This window comes from Hemiscyllium ocellatum, chromosome 29, assembly GCF_020745735.1.
Source record: "Hemiscyllium ocellatum isolate sHemOce1 chromosome 29, sHemOce1.pat.X.cur, whole genome shotgun sequence".
Taxonomy (NCBI): domain Eukaryota; kingdom Metazoa; phylum Chordata; class Chondrichthyes; order Orectolobiformes; family Hemiscylliidae; genus Hemiscyllium; species Hemiscyllium ocellatum.
Window position 1 is genome coordinate 54,672,333 of NC_083429.1, and position 27,963 is coordinate 54,700,295.

The 27,963-nt window shown below is 46.7% G+C and overlaps 1 protein-coding gene across 2 annotated transcripts; it reads left to right on the forward strand.

Moving 5' to 3' along the window:
• Nucleotides 1–975: 975 nt before the first annotated feature.
• ift46 (intraflagellar transport 46 homolog (Chlamydomonas)) lies at nucleotides 976–27,963 on the forward strand. 2 transcript variants are annotated; one of them, XM_060846804.1, is made up of 12 exons: nucleotides 976–1,046; nucleotides 2,286–2,382; nucleotides 6,506–6,600; nucleotides 10,695–10,822; nucleotides 12,152–12,226; nucleotides 13,597–13,690; nucleotides 14,084–14,212; nucleotides 15,003–15,121; nucleotides 15,738–15,804; nucleotides 15,908–15,968; nucleotides 19,168–19,253; nucleotides 27,737–27,963. In XM_060846804.1, exons 1-12 carry the CDS (start codon nucleotides 1,017–1,019, stop codon nucleotides 27,827–27,829), a joined length of 1,074 nt encoding a protein of 357 aa, XP_060702787.1. In that variant the 5' UTR covers nucleotides 976–1,016; the 3' UTR covers nucleotides 27,830–27,963. The 2 variants fall into 2 exon arrangements, with proteins under 2 accessions (XP_060702787.1, XP_060702788.1); XM_060846805.1 differs by lacking the exon at nucleotides 976–1,046 and adding an exon at nucleotides 1,061–1,170.

Consider the following 27,963-nt stretch of genomic DNA (forward strand, 5'->3'; position numbering starts at 1 on the left):
ATGTTTTGGGTCATAAAGTCTCAAGAGGTAGAGTACAGAAACAGACCCTTTAATCTGACTTGTCCATGCCAACCAGATATTCTACATTAATCTAGTCCCATTTGGCCTATATCCCTCTAAACTCTTCCTATCCATATACCGTTAAAAGTCACACAACACCAGGTTATAGTCCAACAGGTTTTATTGGAAGCACACTAGTTTTCGGAGCGACGCTCCATCATCAGGTGATCGTGGAGGGCTCGATCGTAACACAGAACTTATAGCAAAAATTTGCAGTGTGATATAACTGAAATTATACATTGAAAAATTGATTGTATTCTAACATGAAAGGCTTAACAATCAATTTTTCAATGTATTATTTCAGTTACATCACACTGCAAATTTTTGCTATAAGTTCTGTGTTACGATCGAGCTCTCCACTATCACCTGATGAAGGAGCGTCGCTCCGAAAGCTAGTGTGCTTCCAGCTAAACCCGGTGTTGTGAGATTTTTAACTGTGTACACCCCAGTCCAACACCGGCATCTCCAAATCATATCCATATATCAGATACCTTTTAAATGCTGTGATTGTGCCTGCCTCCACCATTTCCTCTGGTAGCCCATTCTATACCCCTCTCACCTTAAACCCATGCCCTCTAGTTCTAGAATCTCCTATCCTGGAGAAAAGACCTTGGCTATTTACTCCATCCATGCCCCTCATGCATTTATAAAATTCTCTAAGATCACCAGTCTGAAATGTGGTCACTATGAAAATGAGTGAAACTAAACAGTTAATTCACACTCTGCAACTTCCCATAAACAGCAGCGAAAGTTACATTGAAATTAAAACTGAGCGTATCTCCTGTGCCAACAATTACGGCAGAGTACAGCTGCAGATAACTTCATCCCCTGCAGGGAGCGGTGCAGCGGGAGGGCCAAAGTAGGAGCCGGCACCTTGGTCTTCTCTTGACGGTTTTTGTACTTGTTGGTGGGCGGGTCCGGAGGTGGAGCATGCGCAGGCGCGCCAGGTTGGCGTCATGGCGGAGTCGGACTCAGAGGGCGCCAAGGTAACCATAGCAACGCGGGCCTAGACATCGCGTCGCCTCACTTGGAGCCCCGCTCCCAGAGCTCGGTGCCTGCGGGCACAGCCCTCGGCCTCAGAGTTACAGGGGAATGAGGGCGGGCGCTCAGGTAACCGCCGGGGAGCTGTCACTCCGCACAGCAAGATCCCTTACTCAGCGGTGGGCCGAGTGGTCAGAATGTGGGATTGACAGGAGCCCGGTCAGAGTGTGTCCCCCTGGGGGCGAGAGGATCAGAAACTGTCGGGGTCAAGATCGGAACCTGTTATCAATAATGTACTGAAAATACCCATTCACCCTCCGACAGTGCGGCACTCCCTCAGCACTGACCCTCCGACAGTGCCCACTCCCTCTGCACTGACCCTCCGACAGTGCGGCACTCCCTCAGCACTGACCCTCTGACAGTGCAGCACTCCCTCAGCACCCACCCTCCGACAGTGCGGCACTCCCTCAGCACTGACCCTCCGACAGTGCGGCTCTCCCTCAGCACTGACCCTCCGACAGTGCCCACTCACTCAGCACTGACCCTCCGACAGTGCGGCACTCCCTCAGCACTGACCCTCCGACAGTGCGGCACTCCCTCAGCACTGACCCTCCGACAGTGCGGCACTCCCTCAGCACTGACCCTCCGACAGTGCGGCACTCCCTCAGCACTGACCCTCCGACAGTGCGGCACTCCCTCAGCACTGACCCTCCGACAGTGCGGCACTCCCTCAGCACTGACCCTCCGACAGTGCGGCACTCCCTCAGCACTGACCCTCCGACAGTGCGGCACTCCCTCAGCACTGACCCTCCGACAGTGCGGCACTCCCTCAGCACTGACCCTCCGACAGTGCGGCACTCCCTCAGCACTGACCCTCCGACAGTGCGGCACTCCCTCAGCACTGACCCTCCGACAGTGCGGCACTCCCTCAGCACTGACCCTCTGACAGTGCGGCACTCCCTCAGCACTGACCCTCCGACAGTGCGGCACTCCCTCAGCACTGACCCTCTGACAGTGCGGCACTCCCTCAGCACCGACCCTCCGACAGTGCGGCACTCCCTCAGCACCGACCCTCCGACAGTGCGGCACTCCCTCAGCACTGACCCTCCGACAGTGCGGCACTCCCTCAGCACTGACCCTCCGTCAGTGCAGCACTCCCTCAGTACCAGCTCTCTGACAGTGTCACTCTTCCTCAGTATTGACTGATTGGCTTCAGTTTATGAAACTAGCTATTTTATTTTCAGACAAAGCTTGTTACTAATCAACCATATGATGAAAGTCTGGATGTGAATGATCCGGAAGAGGTAGCTAGCATCTACACTCCATCTCCAAGGCAGCCTGGTAAGTCTCAGATATTGAAAGCATGTATTGTAAAGGAATGATAGATAGAGGAAGGTGCATGTTGTCATTTGCAGATTAGAGTATCATATGAAAAATAATGCGTAGACTTGATGTATGATGTAACATATCTTAACAAAAGTACAGTGTATGTGGTTGATGACAGAAATTATCAGAGATAAAGTCACATCAGAAGATACCAATGACGCTCCTCATGTTGATTGTAATGTGTTTCCACCTGGCCTGTTTGCTTCCAATATTTGGCCACGATCACCTGTATATATCTCTTGATATAATCTCTCATGTTTGTCCCTCCTTTAGTGAGAGCAGTGACTCCTGAAGGAGGTACAGTTCTAGGGACAGAGTGCTCTTCAGTTCATTACCCAACTAGCTGTTGTAATGTGAGAATGGTGCTAATTCACAGCAGGAGGTAAAACAGAAGCCAAATTCCATTCTCACTCAATCTCCTACACACACAGTTACTTGAACAGGAATCGCTAGTTAGTGATCCAGACACAAAAGACTGCAGTGTTTTTTTGCCAGGGAGACTACATCCCACTTCAGCTTCCCTTACTGTTCCTGACAGAACACCTGCTAACTCAGCACCTACTAGGCATCAAACTTGACAGCTTCCTGTTTTGTCTTAGAATCATTGATTCCTTTCTGTGTGTAAAGAGGCCATTCAGCCCTTCAGGTCTGCACTGACCCTCCAAACAGCAGTTCACCCAGATCCAGCCTATCCACCCGATCCCCATACTCCACATTTACCATAGATAATCCACCTTGCCTGATCATCCCTGACAACTGTGAGGCAATTTAGTATGGTCAATTCGAGTAAAAAGTGAGGTCTGCAGATGCTGGAGATCAGAGCTGAAAATGTGTTGCTGGTTAAAGCGCAGCAGGTTAGGCAGCATCCAAGGAACAGGAAATTCGACGTTTCAGGCTAAAGCCCTTCATCAGGTACTCAACCTGTCCACCCCTCTCACCCACTCCAACCTCTCACCCTCAGAACGTGCACACCCCGTGCTGGCCTCTTACCCGCCCTCGATCTATTTATAGCCAACTGCCGCCGCGACATTAGCCGACTCAACCTGTCCACCCCTCTCAACCACTCCAACCTCTCACCCTCAGAACGTGCAGCCCTCCGCTCCAACCCCATCCTCACCATCAAACCGGCAAACAAGGGAGGGGCGGTAGTAGTTTGGCACACCGACCTTTATACCGCTGAGGCCAAATGCCAGCTCACGGACGCCTCCTCCTATTGCCCCCTTGACCATGACCCCACCTCCCACCACCAAATCATCATCTCCCAGAGCATCCATAACCTCATCACCTCAGGGGATCTCCCATCCACCGCCTCCAACCTCATAGTCCCACAACCCCGCACCGCCCGTTTCTACCTCCTGCCCAAAATCCACAAACCTGACTGCCCCAGTCGACCCATTGTCTCAGCCTCCTCCTGCCCCACCGAACTCATCTCCGCGTACCTCGACACGGTTCTGTCCCCTTTAGTCCAAGAACTCCCCACCTACGTTCGGGACACCACCTATGCCCTCCACCTCCTCCATGATTTTCGCTTCCCCGGTCCCCAATGCCTTATCTTCACGATGGACATCCAGTCCCTGTACACCTCCATCCCCCATCACGAAGGACTCAAAGCCCTCCGCTTCTTCCTTTCCCGCCGCACCAACCAGTACCCTTCCACTGACACCCTCCTTCGACTGACTGAACTGGTCCTCACCCTGAACAACTTCTCTTTCCAATCCTCCCACTTCCTCCAAACTAAAGGAGTTGCCATGGACACCCACATGGGCCCCAGCTATGCCTGTCTCTTCGTAGGATATGTGGAACAGTCCATCTTCCGCAACTACACTGGCACCACCCCCCACCTTTTCCTCCGCTACATCGATGACTGTATCGGCGCTGCCTCGTGCTCCCACGAGGAGGTTGAACAGTTCATCAACTTTACCAACACCTTCCATCCCGACCTGAAATTCACCTGGACTGTCTCAGACTCCTCCCTCCCCTTCCTAGACCTTTCCATTTCTATCTCGGGCGACCAAATCAACACAGACATCTACTATAAACCGACTGACTCCCACAGCTACCTGGACTACACCTCCTCCCACCCTGCCCCCTGTAAAAACACCATCCCAAATTCCCAATTCCTTCGTCTCAGCCGCATCTGCTCCCAGGAGGACCAGTTCCAATACCGTACAGCCCAGATGGCCTCCTTCTTCAAGGACCGCAGATTCCCCCCAGATGTGATCGACGATGCCCTCCACCGCATCTCCTCCACTTCCCGCTCCTCTGCCCTTGAGCCCCGCCCCTCCAACCGCCACCAGGACAGAACCCCACTGGTTCTCACCTACCACCCCACTAACCTCCCTATACAGCGTATCATCCGCCGTCATTTCCGCCACCTCCAAACGGACCCCACCACCAGGGATATATTTCCCTCCCCTCCCCTATCAGCGTTCCGCAAAGACCACTCCCTTCGTGACTCCCTCGTCAGGTCCACACCTCCCACCGACCCAACCTCCACTCCCCTGCACCTTCCCCTGCAACCGCAGGAAATGCAAAACTTGCGCCCACACCTCCCCCCTTACTTCTCTCCAAGGACCCAAGGGATCCTTCCATATCCGCCACAAATTCACCTGCACCTCCACACACATCATCTATTGCATCCGCTGCACCCGATGTGGCCTCCTCTATATTGGGGAGACGGGCCGCCTACTTGCGGAACGCTTCAGGGAACACCTCTGGGATGCCCGGACAAACCAACCCAACCACCCCGTGGCTCAACACTTTAACTCTCCTTCCCACTCCACCGAGGACATGCAGGTCCTTGGACTCCTCCATCCCTAGAACATAACAACACGACGGTTGGAGGAAGAGTGCCTCATCTTCCGCCTGGGAACCCTCCAACCACAAGGGATGAACTCAGATTTCTCCAGTTTCCTCATTTCCCCTCCCCCCACCTTGTCTCAGTCGATTCCCTCGAACTCAGCACCGCCCTCCTAACCTGCAATTTTCTTCCTGACCTCTCCGCCCCCCACCCCACTCCGGCCTATCACCCTCACCTTGACGTCCTTCCACCTATCACATCTCCATCGCCCCTCCCCCAAGTCCCTCCTCCCTACCTTTTATCTTAGCCTGTTGGACACACTTTCCTCCTTCCTGATGAAGGGCTTTTGCCCAAAACGTCGAATTTCCTGTTCCTTGGATGCTGCCTGACCTGCTGTGCTTTAACCAGCAACACATTTTCAGTATGGTCAATTCACCTAACCTGCACATGTTTGAACTATAGGAAGAAACTGGAACAAATAGAGGAAACCCATGCAGACATGGGGAAAACGTGCAAAGTCCGAACAGTCACCAGAGGCTGGAATCGCACCTGGGTACCTGGCACTGTGAGGCAGCTATGCGAACCACTGTGCCACCCCTCTGGTTACTGAGTAACCACAATATAATATTTCATTAAAGAGAATAACTGTTCAACCTAAACAGGTATTTTATACTTGGCTCCAGCTGCTATTTCAGAATGCATGGCCCTGCCACTGTCAGTACCCAGTCACTGTCTGCTGCTCCCTCTCGGGACTTCAACTGGAATTCAGTACTTCAATGTGTTTCATAGATCCTGCAATGATTGCATTAGAAAGAGTTATGCTGGAAAGATGGATTGTCTTCCTCCAAGTAATCTGTAGTGAACTGTTAATAGATTTATTTGAACATACAGCTCATCTTTAAAATATATTAGTTAGCAAAGAGTGCTCTGACTCACTGGAATGAACTGCTGAGGCCTGCAAAGAAGTATGGACAGAGTTTATATCACAACCATTTGACTGTGTTCAAGTTGTGCATAAGAATAAGTTACTAATTTGGATGAGAAGATGGATGGCCACTCAGTCTCACTTATCTCACAGCATTTGTAAATATATCCCTTTCTTCTTAAAATCACACTGTTTAATAACAGTATTGAAATCTCTATGCCTGAGCCACGGCAGAAATAAAAACATTATTTACCCATGTATCTCATAATTTGAGCCTGCTGCACCTTTGTAGTCCGTTTTCATTAAGAATAAACTTTAAAGATTTTCTGAAATTTAATTTTTTCTACTTCCAGCTGGTCTCAGGTCAAACCGTTCCCAGACCAGACTCATGGCAGATAACAGCAGTGATGAGTATGAGGAGGAGAACAGTAAGATAACGTCCACTGAGGTAATGCATACATTTTCCACAACTATCAAGGGCTCTGCATTTTCCACAACGTTACACCAACACTACACAAGGGAAAGGTATGACTTGAAGGTAATGTCACCCAGGCGGGGCTCCAATCTCTGCGTATGCTGCTGTTAGCACAGGTTGGACAGCATACACATTCCTTTACATGCGCTTAACTCTACTGACTTGGATTTGGGTGTATGAATGTTTTTAAAGTGAAGAAACCTAATTGAAGGGCTAAAATCAGCAAGTCAGTACAGCATGGTGTTGGAAATAGTGGCCAAGAAGCCAAAATCAAATTAAAAAACAGCAATAAGATCATCAGTTCAAATTTGAAAGGCTATAGCCAGGAGGGAACAGCATGCAGTGAAATGGTTAATGGGACTGTATCATTCTGTGCTGGAAATCGTAATGGAATTGTGATAGGAATTCTCACACAATTTCTATCCTCTGACCCTGTGGCAATGCAGTGTTACCTGACCCAACTAAAGGCAGTGCTCAGTGATCTTTACCTCCTCTCGGGAAGATTTACCTAAATTTATGTGTTGTCTTTCTCCAGTTTGGATGGAAATCTTGCTTTTTGCAGAGTTGAGGGTCTTAACAGCCAGAGAGCCATGTGTTCTGCACCCTGAGTATTTAATATCTGTGGCAAGTTAGGCAAAAGTATGGCTTTTCACAGAATATAAAAGTGCAGGCATTCCACAAAGGTAGTGGACATGTCCCAGTCATCACTCAAGAAATTACAACACTGACAAATATAGAATAAGATTTCAGAATGCAATTGGATAGATTGTAAAAATGAAATTGTGAGTCTTTGTTCACTGCTGAGATTAATGCATCTTTACATGAGCAGCCATTTACATTAGCTGATGACTGAAGGTTTTGAAGTTCTGTTTGCTACTTAGTAAAACCCCCATTTATATATAGAACATATAAAAAGGATGAATTAAAGAAGCTGTCAGGATCTTGTATGCAGGATGTCTCAACAAAATGTATTACATGATCACTGCTAGTGATGCCAGCTCCTGGGAGTAGCGGGAGTCGATAATCTGTGGCCAAGTTCAACAAAAACCTTTGGGAAGATTATTCTCTCAATCTGATCAAGCAATCGAGCAGGCTTCAGAATTTTGCAGCTTCTTGTGATGTGTTGCTTGGGTCCTCTGTATACATTCCAGAAGTCTCCTCCTTCAAGGATTTGACAGGCTCCAGATAGGAATGTAAGAGATTAAAGCTGATAACTACCACTGGTACTCAAAGTGTCTGACCAGCTGGAAATTCTTCCAGTTTCTCTGTCCACTAGCATTGAAATGGTTCATTGTAAATTCACCGAGCAATTGACTGTTTCAGACCTTGACCTAATCCATGCTGTCCACTAGTCCCTGCCCTGGGATGATTTGTTTCAGGTGTAACAGTGGGAGGGTTTCTCTAACCCAAAGGATACCAATCAGCCAGGTTTCCCATTCTGGATCACCATTCATTTTTCCTGGAAAATGCTGCGTGTATGTAGTTATTAGACATATTTAAATCTAGCCATTTGCAAACAAGATTTTGAATTGGATCTATGTTCTGTTGGTACTAATTGATATAATCGCGTTGGGCAAATTTTTGTGCTAAAGTCCTAGATAAAACTGCCAAATTTGTGCAATTACCTGGCAGAGATTTTGTTTAAAGTAGATAAAATTTGAAATCCCATGTACTTGCTTAGAAAATATACCACAAGATTCCATGGTTTTTAAACAAATCAACATTACTAAATTATACAAGTAAATGTAATACATTTTACAATATATAGTTATGTGTTCACAATTTATTTATAACCCAGAATTAATGTGAAGTAGCTGAAAATGTGTTGCTGGAAAAGCGCAGCGGGTCAGGCAGCATCCAAGGAGCAGGAGATTCGACGTTTCGGGCATAAGCCCTTCTTCAGGTTTGAGCCTTATGCCTGAAATGTCGAATCTCCTGCTCCTTGGATGCTGCCTGACCTGCTGCGCTTTTCCAGCAACACATTTTCAGCTCTGATCTCCAGCATCTGCAGTCCTCACTTTCTCCCTAATGTGAAGTAAATTTGAATTAATGTGGAAACTGGTAAAATATTTTTATACCATACACATGACCCAGCATGTTCAGCCAAAACAAATCCTACAAATTTCTCAGTAACCCACCCAGTTGAGAGTGATCTCTGTGTCACGAAATTTCTTTTAGAACTCTATCTCACTCAGAAGAATTTCAACACCTCTCTTTCAAAGCTGGTTTGGTCCCAACCAACAGCAGCTCAACCCCACCTAAATTTCACAGATACGATCCTTAACCGAAAGGTACTCTTTTTCCAGATCTCTGTCAGATTTGCTCCTTGTCCCAACCTTACTGGTCATCTTTGCCAGCTGAGCTAACCTGAAACGTCATCCATTATATTGACCAGACTATTGTCTAGCATCTAAATGCAGGACTGTACTACTGCCAATAATTGCTCGGCTCTCAGAAGCTTAACCTCTTCTCCTGAGACTGCATCTCTCTGGTCAAACATAGCTGCAGTCCAGAATCATTAATGCAGTTCCAGCTTTCGAGCTGCTTTGAGTAGAACCCTAAAGCTCATGGACTGGCCTTTGCCCTAAGTGCATGAATCCAATTTCAATAGCAGTTCAGCACCATTCAGTCACCTTTACAGACATTTGCACTCACTCACTGACTTGAACTGACTGTTGAATTGCTGTTCAGTGACCCTTAAATTGTTTTGATTAACTGATAGAAACACTCCAAGAGAGTTTTAAATGTGATTAGCGGTGGAACATCTTGTGCTTATGATGCAAATTACACAGGCTGCTGGCTTGCACAGCACGTATTATGACTACAAAGATATTGATTTTATAATAGTTGACAGTTAGAAAAGAGGCAGTCAGCCAAGGTTCTTGCTCCTGTACACTATCCACAGGCCTTTGAGTAGGTATTTGCTAATCAATCCATACAGTGATGTTGTACATACTTCTGGAGCAGATAGGAATTGACCCCAGGCCTCCTGGAGATTTTTATTTAAGATGGACAAGGTCCATCTTGTTAAGTTCATTTAGAATGCTGCGATATTTTTAATCGGCCTGTTTAAATGTGTTTCTGGAGCAGGTGGGAGTTGAACTCCAGCCTCCTGGCTCAGGAGTAAGATAACTACCTCTGCACATCAAAAGCCCCTATTTTGAATCGATCTGTGTCGGCATATTCTGATACACTTCTGGCACAAGTGGGACTTGAATGTGGACATCCCATTTTTACTAGGAGAAAGTGAGGACTGCAGATGCTTGAGATCAGAGCTGAAAATGTGTTGCTGGAAAAGCGCAGCAGGTCAGGCAGCATCCAAGGAACAGGAGAAACGTCGATTCTCCTGTTCCTCGGATGCTGCCTGACCTGCTGCGCTTTTCCAGCAACACATCCCATTTTTACTAATCTATTTATATTTTCTCATCAACCTGTTCAGAGATAATTTTACACACCTCTGGAGGAGGTGAGATTTGAACCTGGTTTTCCTGGCCCAGAGGTAGGGACATTACTAATGTGCCACAGGAACCCAAAGAATCTTATTAATTTTTCATTTCTTATGAACAACCTGTTCAGAAATGTGATGACACACCTCTGGATCAGATAGGACTTGAATCCAAGCCTCCTACTCTAGAACTAGGGATACAACCATAACATCACAGGAGCCCTGAGACCCTTGTGTAATATTTTCTACTGAACCTGCTCAGAGACATCATTACACTCCTCAGGAGCAGGTAGGACTTGAACCCAGGCCTCATGGATCAGAGTCAGGGACACTACCAGTACACCGCCACAGTCATGAGATCCTAATTTATGTGTGGGGACAGGATCAATCTCAGCTGTAACTCTTAGAGTCCGGATTCTTGTTGTAAACATCAAGCAGAGTACCAAAGTCAGCAATTCCTATAAAATTTCCAGAAAGAGACAATACCTCTAGGAGAGGGAAAATTAAGAGTTTTTTCTTGTAAATGGAAATAAAGTAGCAGCAAGCTTAGCAACAAGGGAAAAAACTCAATAAGCTAAAGTTACTACTTAAAGATGGGCAGTTTTTTGCAATTATTCAACAGGAGAAGAAGAAAGGATCAAAGGCCATGCAGCAGGGGTTTGTGGAGAATGAAGATGAGGAGGAGGATGAGGATTCAGATGACACAGAATCTGATGATGATGATGAGGAGCATGGAGCACCACCAGAAGGGTGAGTCAAATCAGAAGGTGAGTGGAAATGAAAGCCAGAGGACTCAGCCTGATGGCTTGGTCATTGTCAACATTGAGTATTGAGCTGTTGCAGGAAGAATAAGGCTTTATTCCTCTTGTACTCACTTTTAAATCAGACATGTATCACATCATTCTGAATTCTGTAAGAAGCCTTCTTTTCTTTTACTAGTTAGGTTATTTGATTCAGTCAAACAGATATATTGGTGCAGATTGAAACTGCCACTGGTTTAGGAAACATATGTTTGTAATGTACGTTTCTATAAATAAAATTTTATAAAGTGTCTAAAGTTTAACCTCTGGTTCTCACATTCACCATCTAGCTTTCTAGATTAGAATATTAACTTTTTAATGCTCCCTCATTTGAGACAAAGCCTGTTATAATTGGCTATTCACACTTCACAATTGCAGGAATTGTTCAATTGCTAAAACTACTTATGATTTTTATCCACCAATGTGTACTGTAGGCAAATCATGCCACCAGAAAGTACTCACTATATGCAGTCAACAATTGTACTCAATTAGTAACTTTGGAGACCGCTAAGGTTTTTCTGTAGAGCTCTTGATGTCTGAAGCTGTAAGTGGCAAGATTTTGAGATTGATATTCCAAGTCCACAGTCAGTGTTTTCAGTCAGGCATTTCTTTTGAACCCGTTTACAATTTCACAGGAAATGCTGAGAAAGTAATTCGTTGCTCTCCATTTGCCAATGTTTTCTGGTCTGATTTTCTGATTTAACAGTTAACTCATTTAAAATGACCAATTTATTCCTAGCTTTTATTTTTCACACAAATAATGCCTTTGGGCTCATCGACGTTGATCATACCATGAGCCGATCCCATTCACACTGTGTGCTTTAGTTGCATTGTGGTCAAGGGGAACCTGAGCATTACCCAGAAGTTGAACAGAGAGCTTTGTTGCTGTGTATCCCTGTACCAGCTGCATAAATGGTATGAGCATGTACTGTTATCACACAACAGGCAGTATATTTACGCCAGAATAAGAAACAGTAGTTGCAAGATGAGACATGAAATACTAAGATTCTTTTTACTTTTATCTTTAAAAAGGTAAGCTTTTTAAAGATAAAAGGATTTTAATGAGATCTTAATTCTTTAGTCCTTGAGTTTTCTGAGTTTTGTCTTTTGACAGACTCTCTCTTAACTCACTATTTAGAGATTTTCCTCATGTTATTTTCTGTGATACCATTCTGTGTGTTGCTGGATACAGAATTAGTTTAATGTCAGATCTAATTGTCATTATTAGAATCAGGTACTGACTTACTACCCATAATTTATAATGTTCTGTCTCTTTCAGTGCATATGATCCTGCAGATTATGAGCATCTTCCCACTTCCAATGAGATAAAGGAACTGTTCCAGTATATCACCAGGTAAAAGTCAATGAATAATTTGTTTCAAGTAGATTTTGTTTTTCATGGGATGTGGATGCCACTGGCAAGGACAGTATTTGTTGACCGTCGCTAGATGCATTTGCACTGAGTGGCTTGCCATGTCATTTCGGAGAGCAGTTAGGAGTCACCCACATTCCTGTTGTTCTATGGTGCTTTTATATTCTAGTGATAGTTTTAGAGAATCTCCTATGGCAGAACTTTAGCAACAGTATCCTCCTGTTTACATTCTCACCTGCCTCTATTTTCGCTGAGGTGTGAGGCATAAGGATCCACTGATTGCTGCTGAGATGCATACATTGCAAGAGGAGTAGGCCAATCAACCCTTTGAGCTGGTTCCCTATTTAATGTAATCACAGCTGACTGAAAACTTCAAAAATGCCTTTTTCCCACTTTATCTTCATAATCCTTTCTAACTCATTCTGTACCTGTACAACATGTATTTGTGCACCAGCACTGTTTACGCAACTCATTGTCTTCCTGTACAACATGCACTTGTCTCTGAATTTTTTCATGGGGTGTGCGCCTTAATAGCTAGGCCAGCCTCTATTGCCCATCTCTAATTGCCGTAGAAAGTTAATGTTGAGTTGCCTTCTCAAACCACTGTGGTTTTTGGGACCTGAGGAAACCTGCAGTGTTGTTAGGAAGGAGATTTCAGGATTCTGACCTTGCAACAGTCAAGAAATGTTAATGTAGTTCTAAGTCAGGATGGTGTGTGGCATGGAGGGGACCTTGCAGGTGGTGGTGTTCCTAGACATTTGCTGCTCCTGTCCTTCTGGGTGGCAGTTGCTGAGGATTTGAAAGCTGCTGCTAAAGTAAGTTTGGAGAGTTGCTGAGGCACTGTTTACCTGCACAGTACATACTTAACCTGCAGAGAAAATACTTCCACCAGGAAATCCAAAACCAGTGACCAACCAACAATCCAAGGTGACTCATAAATCCAATACTGAATCAAATAGGTGGTTGGCCTCTGATTTTGGATTCTCCTCGTGGAAATATTTTCTCCATATCTACCTCAGTGACTTTTATGAATCCCAGCAGGGAATTGAAAGATTTGCTGAAAAGGCTGGGAGAAAATGAATATATTTGAAGGCAATTCGATGGAATGTAAAGACCTGTACAGACTAAATGTTCTGTTTCCTTGCTGTATGTACTTTATGTAATTCTTTGTACTTATCACACTATTGCCCTCTTGAGAATAATTAAAGATGGGTAATAAATGCTCCCCAGTCAGCAACACCCTTATTTCATGAAAGAACAAATTAAAAAACAGTTTGCCTCTTAAATGCATCAGTGCTGTTAAACGAGTCTAGAGAAGTGTTTTTGACTGCTTTTGGCTTTGTGTGTGACAGATATACTCCACAATCCATTGAGCTGGACCATAAGCTGAAGCCATTCATTCCAGACTTCATTCCTTCAGTGGGTGATATTGATGCCTTTTTGAAGGTTCAGAAATTAAATATTTATATTATCACAATTCAGCTTCCTTTTCTACATTGTTATTTTTCTGAACTTAATTTTGTTTTTAATTTGTTATTCAAACACTTGTAATTATTCTTTTTATCTCTTAACACTGCTGATGAATTACTGTCGGTTCCACATACTGCAGGAATATATCAAACCAGGAAGTGGTCTTGACCACCTAATTTACTGATCCGATATTAGGATGAATAATACTCACATAATACCCTGGTCCAATTAGACACAGCTCAGCATATTACAGCACATTAAACTGTTTACAGATTTCAGCCCCTCCAGCAAACCAGCACCTCATAAAAATTAATTTTAAAAGTGACTTTGAATTCCCATTTGTTGAGTTATTTCCCATGTGACCTGCAGGTACCTCGCCCTGATGGGAAACCTGACAACCTGGGCCTGATCCCATTGGACGAACCTTGCGCGAAGCAGTCTGATCCGACTGTTCTGTCACTGTGGCTGACAGAAAATTCGAAACAGCACAGTATCACGGTAAGGAGCTGGATGTTTAATAGGGGTGATGCAGCTTCTTCTGGGAGCTGGTGCTCTAGTAATATTACTGATTAACTCAACCACCAAAAGCAGTTCCATGCTGTCACTAGGAATTCATAGAATGCAATGGAGATTGTGTGAAATGTTTGCAGTGCATCTGCTTAAACTGTGAATAGTATCCAGTCACCTAATTCTAGATTATACTGTAGAGGTATTTATAGAGAAAGTGCATTGAACTGTAGCATTGATGTATTGGTGATCTTCCAAAAAAACTATTGATGCTGTGGCTCAGTTAAAAATTTCAAAACTGAATTGATTGATTTTTTTTGTTAGATAAGACTTTTAACAATTAAAGAACAAAGAAAGATATTTGGAGCGAAGATACAGAACAGTCATAATCTAACTGAATAACCTCCTGATGATATATGAGACAGGTTTGAGAGAATTAATTTCGAGTTGCATGCAAGGTGGAGTTTTTCATTTAATGGTGGAGTATGTGGTGCACCCGGTGCCAGAATTGGAGGAGCATAGGTATCTCAGTGTTGTGGGCTGGACGGTGTTAAAGAGAAAGAGAGAGCTGAAGCAATGGAGGGATTTGAACACATATGGTTCATTTTAAATTTGAGGTACAGATCTGTGACTGGGTGGATGAGGAAAGCAAAACGGAGAAATCTGTAATTGTGTCTGTGTCTCGGGTATTATGCCTCCAGTTCAAATTCTGGCACAACACCTATAAAAGGCGTCAAAGTACTTTTTGTGGTCAAGTTACTGTTCCTGTCTTGCACAACAGCAGTTAAAGGTGAAAAGCCTGGAGAATGCAGAGAAAAATCCAAAAGCTCTTGATAACTGGATGGACAGCATCAGTGAACTGCATCATTCCAAACCACCTGCCAATATTCACTATACCAAGTGAGTGATGTATGTTCCCGTTTGTGCTCCTTCCTGTCTCCACTGCTAGCTTCATTGCCCTAGATATTCAGGATCCAAGCAGCAGCATGGTATTGTTCAGTTTCCTCCACAGTTGCAATGACGATGAATACTTAGTCATACTGTGGTACCACGGATGTGGTGTCTGAAGCCATCTCTCTGTGCTGCATCTTTGAACGTTTACAGGATATCCTCTCGTGGCTTGGTATGTTTGTCTAACTGATGACTGAGCTGTACTGAGCAGGAAGCTTCCTAAATAGATTTTTCCTAACCCACACTCGATGTTGAATTTTTTGAATTCAGCAGTAAGCTTTTATGCACTTGGCTTCAACGCTAAATTAAGGAGAGCATGAGCTCGGGGATCCTGCTCCTGATCACTGTCAGTGGAAAGTGCAAGGGCAGTGCATGATGTCGAGGCTTGGCTCAATAGCCATTGATATTCACTGGCTCATCTTGAATAGGAAGCATAGTGATAGCTTCAGATTCTGGACATTGTCTGTGGATCTATATCCCAGCAAGCCTCAGAGCCTTGAGAAGAGGGGAATAAACCCTCAGCTTGTAGCTATGGCTTGAAGCAAGTTCCTGTTCTTCCTTTTAGGCCGATGCCTGATATTGAAGCACTCATGCAAGAATGGCCACCAGAGTTTGAAGAACTGCTAGGAAAGGTTAGTAAGTCTGATTAAGGCTGCAATTATATGCATTTTATTAGCATTGTGAGCATAAAATATTTCTCTCGGTGACTACATTAAATAACTTCTTTCATCATAGGTGAGCCTGCCTACAGCAGATATCAACTGTGAGCTAACCCAATACATTGACATGATCTGCGGTAAGCACAACTGTTAGCATTAAATAATCAGCAAGTAAAAAGCTAATAGTACATTGGGTAACTCCGAAACACCTGCCAAACAGTGCATGTCAGAACTCTCTTCCATCTCTTCTCAGACCTGGGTGATCATTCAGCCTGAGGATATGAGCTGCTGTGTTCACTGTAAGATCTTCCATTTAAGAAAACTGCTTCTTTCAGTTGAACCATCTCCTCAGAGATAACAGTGGCCATCTCCTCAGCCTCAGCAGCTCAAGGCAAGGGACAGGAACAGATTGACATGTTGTTGACTGTCCAGTAGATAGTGTGTAGGGATCATTCAGGCTCAGACCTAGCTGTGATGTTTCCTTCATGCCTCATGTTTCTACCACTAACGTGACTGGTGAGGAATAGATAGTTTAGAGTCCTGTGGAACTGGCCCTCAACAGGATCTAGTATCTCACACAGAGAAGCAGAAAAATTCTGTATGTTTCAACCATCACCATACAACTGAGAACAGAAACTGTCATTGTGAAGTTGTGGAAATAACACTAGCCCACTGCACTGTACTATATTGAGCCCAGACCCACATCTTTGCACCAGAACACCAACCAACAATAGAGATAGTCATGACTGCTGCTGGAAAACAAAAATAAAATTTATTTATTTTTTTTAGATTACTTACAGTGTGGAAACAGGCCCTTCGGCCCAACAAGTCCACACCGACCCGCCGAAGCGCAACCCACCCATACCCCTACATTTACCCCTATTACCTAACACTACGGGCAATTTAGCATGGCCAATTCACCTGACCCGCACATCTTTGGACTGTGGGAGGAAACCGGAGCACCCGGAGGAAACCCACGCAGACACGGGGAGAACGTGCAAACTCCACACAGTTAGTCGCCTGAGTCGGGAATTGAACCCGGGTCTCCAGGTGCTGTGAGGCAGCAGTGCCGCCCACTGTGCCACCGTGCCGCCCAAATGTTAAAATGCTGGAAACACTCAGCAGGCCCAGCAGTGCCAGTGGTGAGAGAAGTGGAGTTTGCAATTATCATTAACTCTGTTTCGCTGTCCACAGCTGCAGACAGAGATGCTGGATATTTTTGTTAATTCTGGGCATACTTATTAATTAAAAACAATCATCAGTGCGATTTATTTTTGAGAAGATTTGTAGCTCAGGTTGAGGTTCAGGTTATAAGTTTGCTTGCTGAGCTGGCAGATTTGTTCTCAGATGTTTTGTCACCATGCTAGGTATCATCATCAGTGAGCCTCTGGTGAAACACTGGTGTTCTGTCCCACTTTCTATTTGTGTGTCATGGTCTCTTAAGGTGGGTGATATTTCCAGTTCTTTTTCTCAGACGTTGGTAAATGTGGTCTAAATCAATGCCAGGCCTGCAGGAATTCCCATGGGTGTCTCTGTTTAGCTTGTCCAAGGATGGATATGTTGTCCCAGTTAAAATGGTGTCCTCCTTCATCTGTGTCTATGGATACCAGTGATGGTTGGTCATATCTTTTGGTGGGCTGGTTGGTGCTTGTGTATCCTGGTGGTTAGTTTTTTATCTGTCTGTCTGATGTAATGTTTGTTACAGTCTTGCAAAGTGTTTTGTATATGAATTTGTTTTGCTGGTTGTTGGTACAGGGTCCTTTAGGTTTATCAGTAGCTGTTTCAGTGTGTTAGTAGGTTTTGTGGGCGACCATGATGTCAAGGGGTCAGAGTAGCCTGGCAGTCATCTCCGAGATATCTTTGTTTGGTAATGCGGCTAAAGTCTCTAGGCACGTTGTGTCTACTTTCTGGATTAGAGTGGTTATGGAAAAGCACAGCAGTTCAGGCAACATCCAAGGGATTTTCCTGCTGTGCTTTTCCAGCACCACCCTAATCCAGAATCTGGTTTCCAGCATCTGCAGTCATTGTTTTTACCAGGTTGTATCTACTTGTTTGGGCTTGTTGTTTAGGAATTGACGGACTGTGTTTATTGGATCCAGAGTGTGGTGCTGGAAAAGCACAGCCGGTCAGGCAGCGTCTGAGGAGCAGGAAAATCAGAATCAAAAGCTTTTGCCCGAAACATTGACTTTGCTGCTCCTCGATGCTGCCTGACCTGCTGTGCTTTTCCAGCACCACACTCTCGACTCTGATCTCCAGCATCTGCAGTGCTCACTTTCGCCTGTGTTTATCGGGTACCCGTTCTGCTTGAATATGCTGTATAGGTATTTTTCTTCTGCTGTTCGTCGTTCCTAGGTGCTGCAGTGTGTCATGGCCCGTTTAAATCATGTCCTGATGCAGGTCCATTTGTGGGTGTTGGGATGATTGCTTCTATAGTTAAGTATCTGGTCTGTGTGTTGCTTTCCTGTAGACGCTGGATTGCAGTTCTCCATTAGTTGTTCATTCCACTGAGACACCTAGGAAGTGGAGTCTGTTGTTGTTCTCCTCCGCTTCTGTGAAATTTATGCCAGTAAGGATGTTGTTGATGATGATGTAGTTTCCTCGAATTTTTTTCGTTTTGTGATGACAAAGGTGTCATCCACGTAGCGAACCCGAAGCTTGGATTGGTTTAGGTTGGGTTGGCATCATGGTATCCCATAAACCTACCTTTACACTGAAACAGCTACTGATGAACCGAACAACCAGCAAAACTAATGTCATTTACAAAATACCATGCAAGAATTGTAACAAACGCTACATTGGACAAAAAGGGCAGAAAACTAGCCACCAGGATACAAAAACACCAACTAGCCACCAAAACCTAACCAACTATCAATGGTATCGTTACACACAGATGAAGGACAACTCATCCATCCTCGGACAGGCTAAACAGAGACACCCACGGGAATTCCTAGAGGTCTGACATTCAAACTGGAACGCCATCAATAAACTCATCGATTTGGACCTCATTTACCAACCTGTGAGAAAAAGAACCAGGAGTGATATCACTCACCTTAACAGACCAAGGCACACAAATAGAAACAGGACAGAACACCAGTCCTTCACCAGAGGCTCACTGATGATATTACCTAACATGGTGACGAAACGTCTGAGAACAAACCTACCAGCTCAGCGAGCAAACTTACAACCTGAATAATAACCAGTGGTTTTTCATGAGCTTGTTAACTAAATCTCTATTGAAACATTCCCTTTAACTGGCTCCAGTCTAGACTGTTAATACTAATATTCTGTATGTCATTGTTGTTTCAAAACTTTTTATTTTGCCGCTTCCTTCCACAGCAATCCTCGATATTCCTGTATACAAGGACCGCATCCAGTCCCTACATGTGCTTTTCACCCTTTACTCTGAGTTCAAAAATTCACAGGTAAGAGTCATTAGGATACAGTCTGAAAAATCTGGGTCTCTGCCTCTTCTCTGAGCCAGATTCAGCTGTAATCAATCTCTGGCAGCTTCTTCTACAAACAGCAATTTTGTAAATGCTCCCACCATCTTTCCTGTTTCTATCTTCAGCAATAGTTGCAATCTGCTGTGGAAGACACTTATACTGAATGAAGGCAGCAGCTCTGGTTCAGTGGGTGTCACTCTTGCCACAGTGAATTGGGGGGTTTAGATTACACTGAGGGAGTGCTGTAGAGTTGGAGGGTCAGTACTGAGGGAGCACTACATTGTCAGAGGTTCAGTACTGAGGGAGTTGTGCTGTACTGTCGGAGGGTCAATACTGAGGGAGTTGTGCTGTACTGTTGGAGGGTTAGTACTGAGGGAGTTGTATGGCACAGTTGGAGGGTCAGTACTGAGGGAGTTGTGCTGTACTGTCAGAGGTGCAGTACTGAGGGAGTTGTGCTGTACTGTCGGAGGGTCAGTACTGAGGGAGTTGTGCTGTACTGTCGGAGGGTTAGTACTGAGGGAGTTGTGCTGTACTGTCAGAGGTTCAGTACTGAGGGAGTTGTGCTGTACTGTCGGAGGGTCAATACTGAGGGAGTTGTGCTGTACTGTCGGAGGGTTAGTACTGAGGGAGTTGTATGGCACAGTTGGAGGTTCAGTACTGAGGGAGTTGTGCTGTACTGTCGGAGGGTCAGTACTGAGCGAGTTGTGCTGTACTGTCGGATGGTCAATACTGAGGGAGTTTTGCTGTACTGTCGGATGGTCAGTACTGAGGGAGTTGTGCTGTACTGTCGGATGGTCAGTACTGAGGGAGTTGTGCTACACTGTCGGAGGTTCAGTACTGAGGGAGTTGTGCTGTACTGTCGGAGGGTCAGTACTGAGGGAGTTGTGCTGTACTGTCGGAGGGTCAGTACTGAGGGAGTTGTGTTACACTGTTGGAGGGTCAGTACTGAGGGAGTTGTGCTACACTGTCGGAGGGTCAGTACTGAGGGAGTTATATGGCACTGTTGGAGGGTCAGTACTGAGGGAGTTGTGCTGTATGTCGGAGGGTCAGTACTGAGGGAGTTGTGCTGTATGTCGGAGGGTCAGTACTGAGGGAGTTGTGCTACACTGTCGGAGGGTCAGTACTGAGGGAGTTGTATGGCACTGTCGGAGGGTCAGTACTGAGGGGGTTGTGCTACACTGTCGGAGGGTCAGTACTGAGGGAGTTGTATGGCACTGTCGGAGGGTCAGTACTGAGGGAGTTGTGCTACACTGTCGGAGGGTCAGTACTGAGGGAGTTGTATGGCACTGTTGGAGGGTCAGTACTGAGGGAGTTGTGCTGTACTGTCAGAGGGTCAGTACTGAGGGAGTTGTGCTACACTGTCGGAGGGTCAGTACTGAGGGAGTTGTGCTGACTGTCGGAGGGTCAGTACTGAGGGAGTTGTATGGCACTGTCGGAGGGTCAGTACTGAGGAAGTTGTGCTACACTGTCGGAGGGTCAGAACTGAGGGAGGTGCGCTGACTGTCGGATGGTCAGTACTGAGGGAGTTGTGCTACACTGTCGGAGGGTCAGTACTGAGGGAGTTGTATGGCACTGTCAGAGGGTCAGTACTGAGGGAGTTGTGCTACACTGTTGGAGGGTCAGTACTGAGGGAGTTGTGCTGCACTGTCAGAGGGTCAGTACTGCGGGAGTTGTATGGCACTGTCAGAGGGTCAGTACTGAGGGAGTTGTGCTACACTGTTGGAGGGTCAGTACTGAGGGAGTTGTGCTGACTGTCGGATGGTCAGTACTGAGGGAGTTGTGCTACACTGTCGGAGGGTCAGTACTGAGGGAGTTGTGCTGCACTGTCAGAGGGTCAGTACTGAGGGAGTTGTGCTACACTGTCAGAGGGTCAGTACTGAGGGAGTTGTATGGCACTGTCGGATGGTCAGTACTGAGGGAGTTGTGCTACACTGTCGGAGGGTCAGTACTGAGGGAGTTGTGCTGCACTGTCAGAGGGTCAGTACTGAGGGAGTTGTGCTACACTGTCAGAGGGTCAGTACTGAGGGAGTTGTATGGCACTGTCGGAGGGTCAGTACTGAGAGAGTTGTGCTGTACTGTCGGAGGGTCAGTACTGAGGGAGTTGTGCTGTATGTCGGAGGGTCAGTACTGAGGGAGTTGTGCTGTATGTCGGAGGGTCAGTACTGAGGGAGTTGTGCTGTATGTCGGAGGGTCAGTACTGAGGGAGTTGTGCTACACTGTCGGAGGGTCAGTACTGAGGGAGTTGTATGGCACTGTCGGAGGGTCAGTACTGAGGGGGTTGTGCTACACTGTCGGAGGGTCAGTACTGAGGGAGTTGTATGGCACTGTCGGAGGGTCAGTACTGAGGGAGTTGTGCTACACTGTCGGAGGGTCAGTACTGAGGGAGTTGTATGGCACTGTTGGAGGGTCAGTACTGAGGAAGTTGTGCTACACTGTCGGAGGGTCAGAACTGAGGGAGGTGCGCTGACTGTCGGATGGTCAGTACTGAGGGAGTTGTGCTACACTGTCGGAGGGTCAGTACTGAGGGAGTTGTGCTGACTGTCGGATGGTCAGTACTGAGGGAGTTGTGCTACACTGTCGGAGGGTCAGTACTGAGGGAGTTGTATGGCGCTGTCGGAGGGTCAGTACTGAGGAAGTTGTGCTACACTGTCGGAGGGTCAGTACTGAGGGAGTTGTATGGCACTGTCAGAGGGTCAGTACTGAGGGAGTTGTGCTACACTGTTGGAGGGTCAGTACTGAGGGAGTTGTGCTGACTGTCGGATGGTCAGTACTGAGGGAGTTGTGCTACACTGTCGGAGGGTCAGTACTGAGGGAGTTGTGCTGCACTGTCAGAGGGTCAGTACTGAGGGAGTTGTATGGCACTGTCAGAGGGTCAGTACTGAGGGAGTTGTGCTACACTGTTGGATGGTCAGTACTGAGGGAGTTGTGCTACACTGTCGGAGGGTCAGTACTGAGGGAGTTGTGCTGCACTGTCAGAGGCTCAGTACTGAGGGAGTTGTGCTACACTGTCAGAGGGTCAGTACTGAGGGAGTTGTATGGCACTGTCGGAGGGTCAGTACTGAGAGAGTTGTGCTGTACTGTCGGAGGGTCAGTACTGAGGGAGTTGTGCTGTATGTCGGAGGGTCAGTACTGAGGGAGTTGTGCTGTATGTCGGAGGGTCAGTACTGAGGGAGTTGTGCTACACTGTCGGAGGGTCAGTACTGAGGGAGTTGTATGGCACTGTCGGAGGGTCAGTACTGAGGGGGTTGTGCTACACTGTCGGAGGGTCAGTACTGAGGGAGTTGTATGGCACTGTCAGAGGGTCAGTACTGAGGGAGTTGTGCTACACTGTTGGAGGGTCAGTACTGAGGGAGTTGTGCTGACTGTCGGATGGTCAGTACTGAGGGAGTTGTGCTACACTGTCGGAGGGTCAGTACTGAGGGAGTTGTGCTGCACTGTCAGAGGGTCAGTACTGAGGGAGTTGTATGGCACTGTCAGAGGGTCAGTACTGAGGGAGTTGTGCTACACTGTCGGAGGGTCAGTACTGAGGGAGTTGTATGGCACTGTCGGAGGGTCAGTACTGAGGGAGTTGTGCTACACTGTCGGAGGGTCAGTACTGAGGGAGTTGTGCTGCACTGTCAGAGGGTCAGTACTGAGGGAGTTGTGCTACACTGTCGGAGGGTCAGTACTGAGGGAGTTGTATGGCACTGTCGGAGGGTCAGTACTGAGGGAGTCGCTCTGCACTGTTGGAGGGTCAGTACTGAGGGAGTTGTATGGCACTGTCGGAGGGTCAGTACTGAGGGAGTTGTGCTGCACTGTCGGAGGGTCAGTACTGAGAGAGTTGTGCTGTACTGTCGGAGGGTCAGTACTGAGGGAGTTGTGTTACACTGTTGGAGGGTCAGTACTGAGGGAGTTGTGTTACACTGTTGGAGGGTCAGTACTGAGGGAGTTGTGCTACACTGTCGGAGGGTCAGTACTGAGAGAGTTGTGCTACACTGTCGGAGGGTCAGTACTGAGGGAGTTGTGCTGTACTGTCGGAGGGTCAGTACTGAGGGAGTTGTGCTGTACTGTCGGAGGGTCAGTACTGAGGGAGTTGTGCTATACTGTCGGAGGGTCAGTACTGAGGGAGTTGTGCTGTACTGTCGGAGGGTCAGTACTGAGGGAGTTGTGCTACACTGTTGGAGGGTCAGTACTGAGGGAGTTGCGCTGTACTGTTGGAGGGTCAGTACTGAGAGAGTTGTATGGCACTGTCGGAGGGTCAATACTGAGGGAGTTGTGCTGTACTGTCGGAGGGTCAGTACTGAGGGAGTTGTGCTGTACTGTTGGAGGGTCAGTACTGAGGGAGTTGTGCTGTACTGTCGGAGGGTCAGTACTGAGGGAGTTGTGCTACACTGTTGGAGGGTCAGTACTGAGGGAGTTGTGCTGTACTGTCGGAGGGTCAGTACTGAGGGAGTTGTGCTGTACTGTCGGAGGGTCAGTACTGAGGGAGTTGTGCTGTACTGTCGGAGGGTCAGTACTGAGGGAGTTGTGCTACACTGTTGGAGGGTCAGTACTGAGGGAGTTGCGCTGTACTGTCGGAGGGTCAGTACTGAGGGAGTTGTATGGCACTGTCGGAGGGTCAATACTGCGGGAGTTGTGCTGTACTGTCGGAGGGTCAATACTGAGGGAGTTGTGTTACACTGTTGGAGGGTCAGTACTGAGGGAGTTGTGTTACACTGTTGGAGGGTCAGTACTGAGGGAGTTGTATGGCACTGTCGGAGGGTCAATACTGAGGGAGTTGTATGGCACTGTCGGAGGGTCAGTACTGAGGGAGTTGTATGGCACTGTCGGAGGGTCAGTACTGAGGGAGTTGTGCTGCACTGTTGGAGGGTCAGTACTGAGGAAGTTGTGCTGCACTGTTGGAGGGTCAGTACTGAGGGAGTTGTGCTGCACTGTCGGAGGGTCAGTACTGAGGGAGTTGTATGGCACTGTCGGAGGGTCAGTACTGAGGGAGTTGTGCTGCACTGTCGGAGGGTCAGTACTGAGGGAGTTGTGCTGCACTGTCGGAGGGTCAGTACTGAGGGAGTTGTGTTACACTGTTGGAGGGTCAGTACTGAGAGAGTTGTGCTACACTGTCGGAGGGTCAGTACTGAGGGAGTTGTGCTGCACTGTCGGAGGGTCAGTACTGAGGGAGTTGTGCTGCACTGTCGGAGGGTCAGTACTGAGGGAGTTGTGCTGCACTGTCGGAGGGTCAGTACTGAGGGAGTTGTGCTACACTGTCGGAGGGTCAGTACTGAGGGAGTTGTATGGCACTGTCAGAGGGTCAGTACTGAGGGAGTTGTGCTACACTGTCGGAGGGTCAATACTGAGGGAGTTGTGCTGCACTGTCGGAGGGTCAGTACTGAGGAAGTTGTATGGCACTGTCGGAGGGCCAGTACTGAGGGAGTTGTGTTACACTGTCGGAGGGTCAATACTGAGGGAGTTGTTACACTGTTGGAGGGTCAGTACTGAGGGAGTTGTGCTGTACTGTCGGAGGGTCAATACTGAGGGAGTTGTATGGCACTGTCGGAGGGTCAGTACTGAGGGAGTTGTGTTACACTGTTGGAGGGTCAGTACTGAGGGAGTTGTGCTGTACTGTCGGAGGGTCAGTACTGAGGGAGTTGTTACACTGTTGGAGGGTCAGTACTGAGGGAGTTGTGCTGTAATGTCGGAGGGTCAATACTGAGGGAGTTGTGTTACACTGTCGGAGGTTCAGTACTGAGGGAGTTGTGCTGTACTGTCAGAGGGTCAATACTGAGGGAGTTGTGTTACACTGTTGGAGGGTCAGTACTGAGGGAGTTGCGCTGTACTGTCGGAGGGTCAGTACTGAGGGAGTTGTATGGCACTGTCGGAGGGTCAATACTGCGGGAGTTGTGCTGTACTGTCGGAGGGTCAATACTGAGGGAGTTGTGTTACACTGTTGGAGGGTCAGTACTGAGGGAGTTGTGTTACACTGTTGGAGGGTCAGTACTGAGGGAGTTGTATGGCACTGTCGGAGGGTCAATACTGAGGGAGTTGTATGGCACTGTCGGAGGGTCAGTACTGAGGGAGTTGTATGGCACTGTCGGAGGGTCAGTACTGAGGGAGTTGTGCTGCACTGTTGGAGGGTCAGTACTGAGGAAGTTGTGCTGCACTGTTGGAGGGTCAGTACTGAGGGAGTTGTGCTGCACTGTCGGAGGGTCAGTACTGAGGGAGTTGTATGGCACTGTCGGAGGGTCAGTACTGAGGGAGTTGTGCTGCACTGTCGGAGGGTCAGTACTGAGGGAGTTGTGCTGCACTGTCGGAGGGTCAGTACTGAGGGAGTTGTGTTACACTGTTGGAGGGTCAGTACTGAGAGAGTTGTGCTACACTGTCGGAGGGTCAGTACTGAGGGAGTTGTGCTGCACTGTCGGAGGGTCAGTACTGAGGGAGTTGTGCTGCACTGTCGGAGGGTCAGTACTGAGGGAGTTGTGCTGCACTGTCGGAGGGTCAGTACTGAGGGAGTTGTGCTACACTGTCGGAGGGTCAGTACTGAGGGAGTTGTATGGCACTGTCAGAGGGTCAGTACTGAGGGAGTTGTGCTACACTGTCGGAGGGTCAATACTGAGGGAGTTGTGCTGCACTGTCGGAGGGTCAGTACTGAGGAAGTTGTATGGCACTGTCGGAGGGCCAGTACTGAGGGAGTTGTGTTACACTGTCGGAGGGTCAATACTGAGGGAGTTGTTACACTGTTGGAGGGTCAGTACTGAGGGAGTTGTGCTGTACTGTCGGAGGGTCAATACTGAGGGAGTTGTATGGCACTGTCGGAGGGTCAGTACTGAGGGAGTTGTGTTACACTGTTGGAGGGTCAGTACTGAGGGAGTTGTGCTGTACTGTCGGAGGGTCAGTACTGAGGGAGTTGTTACACTGTTGGAGGGTCAGTACTGAGGGAGTTGTGCTGTAATGTCGGAGGGTCAATACTGAGGGAGTTGTGTTACACTGTCGGAGGTTCAGTACTGAGGGAGTTGTGCTGTACTGTCAGAGGGTCAATACTGAGGGAGTTGTGTTACACTGTTGGAGGGTCAGTACTGAGGGAAAGCTACACTGCTGCCTTTCAAATGAAATATAAAGCAATGGCACAAATAAATGTAAGGATTCATATGGCCACTCTTTTAAAGAATAGGAGGGGATTTGTCCTGAATGTCCATGGTACCTTGTTGACTAAAGAAAATGATGTGGGTATTATTTAATTGCAGCCTGTGCAACTCTATCATGCACAAAGTCCTGCATTTCCTTTGCCACATTGCACCTTCAGCAGTATTCACTTAGCTGAAAATTGCTATAGGGCATCCTGAGAACATGAAAGGTTCTATAGAAATAGGCTGCACCTGTGGCAATGCAAATTCTAGGTGGAACACAATACACACACAGGTACAATTGGAGTGATGTTTGTACGTTCCCTTTCAGCAACTGTGTTGTATCAGTGCTTTGGCTCTTGAAGACACTGTTATACAATGATCACAGTGGCTGTGGCAAACACAATGATGTTAATTCAGCAGAGTTGTAATAAGTAGCTTTTCAACTGCTTCCCTAATACCCACTGCTCAGCAGATTCTATTCACATCTAAAACATTTCTTTCATTAGGAATCATGTGCACCCAGTATGCATTTAAAGATGCAGCTTTTTTTCTGATTTACACTTTACCTCTGAAAAGGCAATAGTTAGAAACAGGTTTTTTTCTTTATTTTTGAACTAGGAGTAGGCAGTTCAATCCCTTGAGTCTGCTCCACCATTCAGTTAGCTTGTGACGGATATGTTTGTGTTTCAAATTCCACACTCCGAGCTACATCCAGTAACCTTTGATTCTGTTGCCTAATGAGAGTAAATCTATCTCCACCTTAAATATCCAATGCACCTGTCTCCTCCTCCTGAGGCAATGTCTTCAAATGGTGCACAGCCCTCTGCCAGAAGATCATCCTTCTCAACTTTGTCCTGAAAGGGCAACCTTATTTCATTTAAAATCAGTGCCGCCTACTTCTATACTCACCCACAAGTGGTAACCTCCTTTACATGTCCACCTTGTCAAGACAGTTCAGGATCTATACCCTTCAATCAAGTCACCCCTCACTCTTGTAAACTCCAGTGGAAACAAACCCAGTCTGTCCAACCTTTCCTCAGAAGGCAACACACTCATTTCAATATCAATCTAGCAAGCCTCATCTGAACCACCTCCTGCCCTAATGCCATCTCTACCTGGAACACAACACTATTCCTTTAGTTTTCAATTCCTATTGTAATAACGGATAATATTCCATTAGCTGTCTTTTTGTGATTCCTGAACTAGAGCACTCAACACCTCAGACTTCTGCAATCCTTCTCCTTTTAAATAATACTCAGCTTTTTGTTCCTCTTGCCAAAGCGATCTTCATATTTTCCCACATTATAGTCCATGCCTTTTGTTACAAATACTTGCAGAAACCAATCAAAGGTTCTGTTGTCTTTGCAGCATTTCAAAGCTCTCGCAGAAGGGAATAAAGTGAGCAGCTGTGAGGAGCCTCCATCCCACAGTGCAGAAGTGGACACAGTAGCATTCGACTGAGTTGCAGCTCTTTAGCAAATCGTCCTCTCTGATGGAAAAGTCATAATCTTCCTTTTGTTCTAAATACAAACATTAAGTTGTTTTATTTTTATACTTTCTGTATAGTTTTTCCTAATAAATATTATTCTGTACAA

Excerpts from the sequence above, each read along its gene's own strand:
- ift46 (XM_060846804.1), top strand. The coding sequence starts at position 1,017 with ATGGCGGAGTCGGACTCAGAGGGCGCCAAG. Across the intron at positions 2,383-6,505 it reads TCCATCTCCAAGGCAGCCTG|CTGGTCTCAGGTCAAACCGT; the intron begins GTAAGTCTCAGA and ends TTCTACTTCCAG. Across the intron at positions 13,691-14,083 it reads ATATTGATGCCTTTTTGAAG|GTACCTCGCCCTGATGGGAA; the intron begins GTTCAGAAATTA and ends TGTGACCTGCAG.